General features: G+C 40.1%; 3 protein-coding genes across 3 annotated transcripts in view; 1 reads left to right on the top strand and 2 right to left on the bottom strand.

The window, feature by feature from the left end:
- Positions 1 to 2,076, top strand: part of LOC138021563 (cation channel sperm-associated protein 4-like) — a 54,865-nt gene extending 52,789 nt beyond the window's left edge. The window contains exons 16-17 of the mRNA XM_068868464.1: positions 736 to 837; positions 1,627 to 2,076. Coding sequence (XP_068724565.1) covers positions 736 to 837; positions 1,627 to 1,818 — 294 coding nt within the window. The 3' untranslated portion in view covers positions 1,819 to 2,076. The remainder of the gene's footprint in view (positions 1 to 735; positions 838 to 1,626) is intronic.
- On the bottom strand, positions 1,970 to 5,831 carry LOC138021562 (uncharacterized). The gene is made up of 2 exons (XM_068868463.1): positions 4,127 to 5,831; positions 1,970 to 2,666 (listed from the first exon to the last, which is right to left on the bottom strand). Exons 1-2 carry the CDS (start codon positions 5,709 to 5,711, stop codon positions 2,293 to 2,295), a joined length of 1,959 nt encoding a protein of 652 aa, XP_068724564.1. The 5' UTR covers positions 5,712 to 5,831; the 3' UTR covers positions 1,970 to 2,292.
- A 2,088-nt stretch (positions 5,832 to 7,919) lies between these two features.
- LOC138019129 (uncharacterized) overlaps positions 7,920 to 10,337 on the bottom strand; it is a 37,294-nt gene continuing 34,876 nt past the window's right edge. Inside the window, exon 19 of the mRNA XM_068865801.1 lies at positions 7,920 to 9,150. Coding sequence (XP_068721902.1) covers positions 8,918 to 9,150 — 233 coding nt within the window. The 3' untranslated portion in view covers positions 7,920 to 8,917. The remainder of the gene's footprint in view (positions 9,151 to 10,337) is intronic.

Here is a 10,337-nt window from a genome sequence, read left to right as displayed (position 1 = left end):
CATAAAACCGGTATTTTCTGGTAATAACTGTACATATACATATAAGCAACAATAACTAAAAGCTAACCATTTTAAAAATCGACGCTTAGACCTTATTACTGCAGACATGCACTACCATAATTGAAAGCTAACCATTCGGCGTTCTGCAAAATTTCCCTGCCACCAGCATTCGCCTCAAGTGTTCTTTAAATAAAACCATACTGAGGTGCTCCCTGTTTGGACAAAACGCTTTTCACCTGCGTGAGAAAACCCTTTCGCCGTTCACTGTTGGTAGCGATTTTCCAAGGAGTCCGACAACATAATTAGTAAAACTCAGTATGAACGAGCATAGTGAAATGGGGGACTTGTTATGAAACCTTAAAACCTTTAAGGCGAGAACAATATTGACAGTGCATAATCGTTTGCTTTCGCTTCACACGGGTTCGCAAATTAGTTGCGCAAAATTTGATTGGTTATCTTTTTCGGAAAAAAAAGATGGTTTTTCGCACCGCTATGGCCAAAAATACAGCCAAAAACATAAAACACAAAGACTTGTCGAGTTTCATAACCATCTCCGGGCATTAAGTATGCATGGTACGAGTACGGAAAAAAAGATCTCTGCTTACAAACAGCATCATAGGTGTTGTTCAAATGTGTCAGCCACTGAAACAAAAGATGTCGGCAAGGCGCTCGCTGGCGTATCAATATCAATGTCTTAATATTGATGTCTTCGCTATGATTGACATTTTCCTATAGATTTTCAGCGAGATGACTGAATTACAAGAAAAAGCCCGAAAGGAGGGAATTCTTAGAACCGATGAACCGGAGCAGCCGCGCATGAGCGGGGAGAATGTAGTGGTAGGGAACCTCTTTCTTACCACTTCAAAATGATATTATGAATAGAGTTATAATGACCTTTTGGGGGATAATTGTAACAAGCAGAGCACGTTCTTCTATAAATCAATTCGTATTATGGAAAGCCATAATTTTCTTATGTTAGCTTTATTCTTTTGGTCTTGAAGTTTTGTCGTGTGGTGTATGTTGCTTTTATGTGGCGAAGTTTTGTCATTATGTGATGAGGTTTGATGGTTACGTGTTGCCACGTTTCCATCACGATATGTTGATATCTTCTTTTGACGTGCTGTGTTCACATCTTATGTGGTGAGGTTCTTTTATGACGTTCGAGTTTCTCCCTTTATTACACCCATTTAGAAATCACTGGTGATCCCTGCAATCTAATTGGCTCTCAGCAGTGCGATTTATTCCCAAATCGCACTATTTTTTGCTCTAAATCGCACCATTTCCCCAGCCAATGAGAAAAGAACTCTTAAAACAAAACAACCAATCAGAATTCAAGTTTTGTTTAAGGTAACCAATCAAATTGCAGGAAAATGAGACAAAAAAACATTGGGGGCGAATTTTGCATCTTTTGTTCCCAACTGGATCAAAAAAATATTGGCACTGACTAAAAGAATGAAGATTAAATAAGAAAGTTTCGGCTTTCCATGAATTTGGATTTCATGAATGGGGAGGTTTAAACCTGGGCTTGTACGGTAGTACGTCATGTAAAGGTCTAAATATGTCCAACGTTAGACGAGGAGCTTGCATTCAGTTTTAACGAAGTCTGCTGGTTACACCTTCCCACAGTTAACTGGAGGGGATCTGATGTCCAATCTGATGGAGATGGAGATGGGTAAAGTGTTCAACTCGCACAAAGAGACTTTTGGTGCTATGCTACGTGAGGGTGCCAAGATGATCAGTGCTCAAGCACACATTCGGAACAACCCAAAAGAACAGCGAAAGTCATCGATCTTTGGTCATTTCTTGCAAAGGGACTAAATTTGGATGCCCTTCGTACTTGTTTTGAAACTTTTTTCTTCAACAATTTGCACAAGCACTTTCGGATACTTTGAGCAGTTTTTTCGAGGGAAAAGGGAGGGGCATTGCGTAGCCCAATATGAAACTTGTCTAGCACAGTGAATCAATGAATTCAACCTTCCAAAAGAGAATTTCATTTGTTTGTCACACTTTCACTCGGGAGATGGTCCGTTTCGCAGCAGCAAATTTTGCCAATTAAAGTACAGTTACAAATTTCATTATATCTTCTTTGTGATTTACTTTAAACGGAATTTTCATTTTGACCCATGTTCAGGGCTACGGGGCTAAAGAAACTGATGAAGCGTCGATGACTGAGTGAAGCGCGAATATTTAGTTATATCAGTTATTGTCCAACGATGTACGATTTTTATTCTTATTTTTATCGGCTCATTTCATGCAACCTAACGTTCCTTTAGCATTTGAATTAACTACCCTTTAAAACTGATTGTCAAACTGTATCGACCCGTCAGGCTGATATTGATCAAGGCAACCGTGAAATCCCTTGACTGGGCATGCATTGAACGCGCCCGGTTCGTAGGCATCCCAGCCAGACTGTTTACCTGTCGAAAGCCAATGTTCTGCGTGTTTGTAGACTTCATTTCCGTATCGATTCCGAACATACAGACCTGGGTTGCTAGGGGCATTAAGCCAGGTACCGCTGAAGAAGACCTTTGTTGGCAGATGTTTAGAGGTGAAGGATTTCTCTGAATGCATCTTGTGCTGGCCGTACATCTGAATGGACCAGCCATCCGCAAGTATCTCGATCTTTCCACCTGCCAAGCTGTCTTCCACACAGCACCATGGCTGCTCTACGAGTGACACGGAAAAAAACCGTTAAGTACGGTGCCTACTAATTCAATGGTATTTTTGCGCGGGTTACTGACTATGCAGGAAAAGCATATCTTAACAAGTGTTATTGAAATCCAAAAAGAAAATTGGCGGTAACCACGCATTTTTCGAAGATAATTAATCAACAATTTTTGTAAAAAGCTTTAAAATACAAAGCAATGTATGGCGTTACTTGTTTTTCGATACATTTGGTTCATCACATGGGCCATGCTTGGCGACTCCGGAGCAGGCCACCGAGGGTATGATCTGGTAAAGCACATCACGTCGTACGCGTCAAGGTAACGCGATACTTGAAGGGAGGTTCTCCATCGATTGCGTTTTTGATGATTACTTTACCCAATGCATTTTTTAATTTGCCAACAATTGGAACACAAGAACCCTTTCCCATTATGTGCCTGGCAAATTAATATATATAGGGGACTTGTTTGGGTAGCGTTGCTGGGATCTCAACCAAATTAGGTTGTGACTATCTAAATTTGGGGGTCGTCAACCGACGACGCGAAGATCCGGTAAAACGTTGCAACTTAGCCACACAACAAATGTTATCCAATGATAGGAACAGCTGCCTCAACCCTTTCACTCCCAATAGACATTCTTTTAGATTTTAGCTTCAGCTACAAACGTCTTATTCATTATTGTCAATCCCTTGGAAGAGAAACGTTTAACTCCAACATCTTAAGTCCGTTCAAGAACTGTGACTAGTACTTTACACGAGTCACATGTTGGCTATCGTTTGTTGTTGGTTGATCGATCGATCGATCGATCAATCATGATTGATTAATTGTTTGGATTGGCGGCTAGCTAGCTTAGGGTTCCAGCACTGTTGACGGTGGCGGATCCAAACCGGTTTCCACCGTTTTACGGAAATCTGCCAGAAACACGGGAAGGGGGGCTTAGGAGAGTTCAAATCCTGGGGAAGCATGCCCCCAGATCCCCCTAGAAACTTTGCTGTTTGGAAACCGGTCATTATTTATCCCAGATCCGCCCCTGTTTACGTCTAACCAAGGTTGGATGAAATGCTTGTTAGAAAACTAGACTTAAATGTAACGTTAAGTAAGCGAAAATCGTTAAACGATCACCTTTGTCGACAATTTGTAAATTTATACTTGAAACGGATCATGCGTCAAGAAAAATCATCTGTCTAGTGTAAATAGTAGAGACGCGTCATCCGTCTGGACGAATTATCAGACGAACTATATACGAACGGTAAAAGTGATTCTCGCGCTTTAACTATAAACAATCACTTCTACCGTTCTTCTATCACCCACACTTCAAATATCTGCATTAAGTTCAGACGAACTATCCTTAATTTGCTGAAGTTCGTCCCAGACGGATGATCCGTTTCTAGTATAAATTCGACCTTTGTTGGAAAATTAGTCTGGTTCTTATCGCTTACAGAAAGTTGAATTTTTGTACTCACTGATATTCTTGACCATGTAACCTTGTCGGGCAAATACGTCTTTAATCATCACAAGCCTAGAAAAATCCTCTGTAAAAAATGTGATATCAGCATCTCTTTCCCAAGGCAACAGTTTGTTCATTTTAACAGCACCTAACAAAGTGCCTTCCTGGAGTTCGCAAGTCAAGTTGTTCCTGTTACACTGCTCCATCACAAATTTTATCGCATCGGCTAAATTCTCCAAACAACACGGTGGCACTGCTAGTGACGACTTGATGGGGCATTTTTCGCCATCTCGATGTTTAATGCCTCTTCGACAACCGAACCATCGAATTGTGCCATCGGCTTCAATTATCTTTTTGATTTTGTGTCGATTTACGAAAGGAACCAATTTAGAATCGTGCACTTGTGGAGATTGCGTGTGGAACATTACATCCGGGCAACTAACTACCGTGCCTCCGTCATGACCAAGTCCCGGATGTATGTCTGAAAATTTCTCTTTTACCCTCAAAAATATATCCCTATAAAGACCGTTTGTTCCCCTTGCATCCAATCCAATACTCCTTAGAAAAGTTGATTTCGCTAAAAATGGGCCCGACAGATGATCGCAAACCAGGCATTCGGCAAATGATCTATAGTAGCCCGTTTTATAAGCCAAAGTGTAGTTTTTGAGCTGTATTTGAAAACAGCCATTTGACCAATGACCAGTTAAATTTCGGAAACTCCCACCTGCAATAAGAGTGTTCTCGTGTGTTGACAGAACTCGTAAAAGTCTTTCCAAGTTGATTTCATTTGTGAAATGCGTTAAACTAGGAGCAATCAAAACGTAGTCCGTACCTAACCCATCTATTATGTTCTGAAGCAATTCGCCCTTTCTATAAGCCCTATTGTGCAAAGAATAAATCGCGGCTTTAACATTTGGCGACGTCCTTTCCTTTATTGCGTCAAACGATTTTTGATTCCAGTTTGTTCCCAAAATAAAATGCGTCCTGATCTTTGGAAACAAGCGATACACACTGTCAAAGAATTCAAGAAACCTGCGGACGGAAGGAGCTTGACCTGTTTTGTTGAATAGCATTTGTTGACCACCCGTTGTTTTCTTGGTAACGACGTCGTCAAAAACGAGAGACACGTGCTCTTCAATATCTTGTTTATATGGGCATTCTTCCGTTTCAAAGCCTTCTCTATAAAACGGATAACCATGAATTGATCCTCTATAAACTTCAGGGCAAACAAGTTTTGATGTTTTCAGCTGGTTCTCGTTGACCTGTCTTTGTTTTTCGCCGTCAGTGCTCGTCCTTGTAATGAGTTCGATTTCACGAAGTAGAGCTCGAAGATTGTCCGAATGGCCGTCGATTATTCTTGCCATGGCTGCATCGCGGTCCACTGTCATCCGTACGTAATTTAAGTCTTTAGTCAAACGTTTTAGTCTTAAAATTGTGTTTTGATGCGCGACACAAAGAGGTTTGTTAAGGACTTGCTTTAAGTAAGCGATTTGCGCCTCATTCTTAATGATACTCCGCGACGAGGAATAAATTTTAAGGCACAAATAAATAACAATTAGTACCATAAGAATTGTCTTAAGCTTTCGCTGAAACACTAACATCCCTACGAAGTCAGGAATCCACCATTTCGTGCTAGCTGTACCTTTTTTCTGGACATCACTATTGTCACGGGATGAAAACAACTTGTCTTCGCTTCTTTGGTTTTTCTCGATTCTCGGCGATCCTTATCTACTCGATTAGACTGGACTCTAATTGTGCACCTGTTAAGTTAAATAACTCAACTTCGAACACGATCTCGAGTCTCTGGGAGAATAAAAATAAGAATCAGAAAATTCTACGAGTTGGCAAACGCAACATCTTTTAAAATTAATTGTTAAATGTTTAAATTTTAAAAATCAAATTCGTAGGATAACTTTTCTTGGCAGTTATGATTGAAATTTATGTAACTCTTGTAGGTTTTAGAATTTTTAATTATCTTGTAAACCCAGTCCCAATAAGGTTTTTTTGTAATTTTCCGAACCTTGTAAGCACATTTTAAGTCATTTTTAATGCGAGAATGTGTCGATTAAACATCTTTATTATTATTATTATTATTATTATTATTATTATTATTATTATTATTGTTATTGGTTGGCTCTTGATTCCGCCGTCTCGCAAAATGGCATTTCCCTTTCACTTCAATTTACTCGACGTATAATCCACTTTTCAGTAAACTTATCATTAATTTGCAACAACAAAAAAAGAAAGATTCAGAAGATGCAGAAAGTCGAACAAGTACCTGTATTCCCTAGAATAATGAGATAGCTCCAGATATGTCAATGGCGGTTTTAATACTATTTACATAGAATATCGTAAAGTGATTGTTGGTTATCACGGTGGTAATCTCGTACCCAGATCTCACTCTGTCACTGGAAATGTGAGATCTGGTAAAGTTCTGCTATTTTGTTCTATTTCTCTTGCTGAATTGCCGAACCGTAAAAATTCCGCTTCGGTGATTCTCCATGTCTAAATCAGTCGACTCCATAAAGGTAAAAGGTAAATTTAGCGGATTAACTTGTTAAAATCACCCGGTAAAGCACACGACGATCAGGCGAATACCGATATTTCTTGCTTTCAACAGCACGAACAGGCGCGGCAAAAATAGTTGACCAATCGGGATTCAAAACAATAACAAACGATCGCGTTGCGTCTAGGGTGAAAATGGGCCGTTCCAGCAGCTGTTTTAAAATCACTGTAAAATCTCTCACATAAATGTCAGTGGCCTCAAACTTAATTGGTTTTCTTACTAATTTCATCACGATCTTTTCATTTCTGGCATCTGTTTTGTACCACGACCATTTTTTATGATTGACAAGGTCACGTGACACGGTTATGTATAGGGCCTTTCGTTTTTTTCAAGAAATTTATACAGCCACAGAGAATAAAATGTGCAACTGTGAGGTAATATGTATGACATTGGACGCTTTGTGACGAAGGCAACATACAAAGAACCTGTTGTTGTCATTCTCTGACAGTATCGTAATAAATAATAAATATATGTTATTCACCGCCCGGGAGGTCCGTGTTGGAAAAAACTGTGCCCGAGGTCTCGAGTACGGCCCGAGGCCCAGGGTCGTACTCGAGACAGAGGGCACAGTTTTTCCCAATACGGACCGACCAAGGCCGGTGAATAACATTTTTATTTATTTCTAAATTCTATTTTTAGAAGGTAGGAGAAACTATTAACTTCACTCTGCGCTTAGCGTAGTTGGTTACCATGACCGCGGTCAGGAGATAGAAAAATACTGCCCGCTCCCGGAACCAGCAGCACTTGTTGGTTAATCCCTAAGCTGCCCTCTTCTCAAGTACTGAAAACCACCTCGTAAAACAGTAGCTTGAACAGACGGTTACATAACCATGAATACATACAATTTTTTTTTACACCAAACCCAAGCACTTTGAAATGTATAAAAATATAATGATGTCTGTTGGAATACCACTAGGACTTTAAGCTATCAACACTTTGTAAGATTCTTGAATTTTTCAAACATATCGGACTACTTCACATAAGCAACAGCTCTTTATAAACTACAAGATGGACAGTAAATCGGGGGAGGTTCAAGAGGTTCATAAGAGACGACAAATGGTTCGTATATTGTCATCGTCGTCCAGTAGTGGTGACAAAAGTTGCTGCCTCGCCCACTACGACTTCTGCAAAGTGCATGCTAAATTGGGCGAAATGGATGTGAGAGTGGGCGTAGGGGAAAGGAGTTAAGCCAATATTATTGTACATTTGGTCATTTTTGAGTCCACAAATATATACAGCCACATAACAAAAGTAACACTTTTGTAGTAAGTACCACTATTTACAAACGAAACTATTGTAGCTTTGATTAAAAATGTCAACTATATTTTAATTCTACTTTAAAATACTCTTTTTGTTTGACTACAACTAACCAAACGTGTTCGTGGGTGCGCTCTATATTTCATTTTTAGAACTTTAAAAAGTGCTCTACTTTTTCGTACTTTGATGATATTGCAAAGAAATACCCAGAGTACAAATCCCCCAAGAGACAAAGGAATATTTGGAGCTTTTACGTCGACAAGAACGAGAACGGCAGAAAACCAATAGTTTTTATGACCAAAACAAGAGCTTTTTACAAGTGCGTTTTACAACTGCGCACTCATTTTACACCTTTGCCGTTTCCTTTCCAGCAACGACGTGAATCCAAACCAGGAGCTGGTAATCGAACCTTCGACGTCAAATGAGGATGTAAGCATCCGATGATAAATGTTCCCTTTTCTACCTAACCTCATACGGCATTTTATACCAGTTTAACTCCAGGACAGTTGTTTCACAATTTGCTTATTCGAAACAACTTGGGGCCGGACACAAATTGATCGAAATAACGTGATATATTTTCAGATGTTTATTTTTTTTGCCGTCTTGTCTTGTTGAGGACAGCGTACACGCCCCACAACAAACGGTTTCAAGAAAAGCCGGTTCTAGCGAATACGAGAGTTTTTTGATGAACAAGAACACGTGACGGTGTATTTTCAGTTCGATTCTCGTCCTTCGAAGTCACTTTCTGAACGACAAATGGGTTAGAATAATAACGAAGTTATTCCGACTGCAGGGGGTTGAGTTTTTTAAATCAGGTTTTTGTGGTCGCGGCTTCGAAGACAAGCACACACTCTCTTTCTTTCTTGTCATTGAGAGTGACTGACTAGTAAAACAAGAGTTAGGCTGACCGTTTCCGGGTTATTGTGTCGCGGGTTCAATCCATTCGAATTGCTGGGTGACGTTACACGCTGATCGATAATAAGGTCAAAAACATTTTCTATGGACGATTTCTGGACCCATCTCGTAGTATTCTTGCATCGAGATACACATCTGAGGAAAACTTGACAAGCTGGCCAGCACAGCACTTCCACTCCACACAGCGTACCTCCGGTTGTCAGGACTTATGACCTTGACTCGTCCTGGTTCGCGAGGGTTTACCAACGTTGATATTTCCTTGTGAAGGCGTTCTCCCATCCCTGGTAACAACGTACTTCCGCCTGCGAAAGTTAAAACTAATTTTAGCCTGTTTATTTCGAAAAACTGTTGTTGAAGTCAGACGTGAAGCAGGACTTATTGTCGTTATAAGTATTTCCCACTAAACTGGGGCAAATGTTGGGAAAACGTAAGTAAAAAAATGTAACGCCGGTAGTTGAGTCATCATTAAAGCTAATATCCAAAGCGACAGCGCGTTAGCTCCCCTTGGTACTTGCGTGCCACGTTGGATGTATTTTTTATTCTTACATGACGTCACAGCGGCCATGTTGTGTCCCGAACCAAGGAAAAAACAACTATTTCAGTGACGAAAACTTATTCTCTGTTAAAGGGGCTAGGTCATGCTATTTTAGGTAATTTTGTTTAATTTCGTTAATTATGAGCTCTAAACGTCAAATTGGCAGAGCAAGAGTCTTTCATTTGCAAAATCACGGCCACATAACAACTGAGAATGATTTTCCAGCTGTGCATGTAAATGACATTTTGATATAGACTGAAATAAATTTGAAAAAAGGTGGGCGTTTTTCAAATTTTCCCAAATTCAATCCATTTCAATCCTCTCCAGTTTTGTCCATCCATGTCCCTTCTTGGCTTCCCTGTGTTTTGTTAGAGTTCTTCTATAGTTTTGAACAGTTATTTTGATATTTTAGTTAATTCTATGACCATTCGATCAGTGCTAAAATTGCCTAAAATTGCGTGACCTAGCCCCTTTAATGGAATAGTTATTGTCCTTGTGCATACATTGTTATTGTTCGATGATAAAAATGAAGATGGTTACAAAATAACGCAGGACCATGTTGGTGGAAAGAAAAACAAAAATTTATTTGAGCTTTCTTTCCACGGAGAAGATAAAAGTCATACATTAAAGTCACTGAGCATCGAACAGGGGATGTAGAACACTCTATTCGACGAGGGACGCGTAATGACACTGTAGTTACTAGGCTGATTTAGCAACAGAACGGGAACGTTAGTGGCGACGTCGCGCGCAGCAAAACTACCAATGAGAATTTAGAATAGAGAAGAAGAGTGGAGTCTACTCTATTCTGAATTCTCATTGATGTTTTTTTTGCGCGCGCCGTCGCCACTGACGTTCCCGTTCTGTTGCTAAATCAGCCTAATCTCACGGGTGGGTTAAGCTACCTGCTGGTTTGTTGGCGAGGGAGGAAAACTGACACTCCCGAACAAGACCCTC

Source organism: Montipora capricornis, chromosome 10 (assembly GCF_036669925.1).
Source record: "Montipora capricornis isolate CH-2021 chromosome 10, ASM3666992v2, whole genome shotgun sequence".
In the NCBI taxonomy this organism is placed as follows: domain Eukaryota; kingdom Metazoa; phylum Cnidaria; class Anthozoa; order Scleractinia; family Acroporidae; genus Montipora; species Montipora capricornis.
The sequence above is the reverse complement of the archived record's forward strand: the minus strand, read 5'-3'. Positions and strand labels throughout refer to the sequence as shown.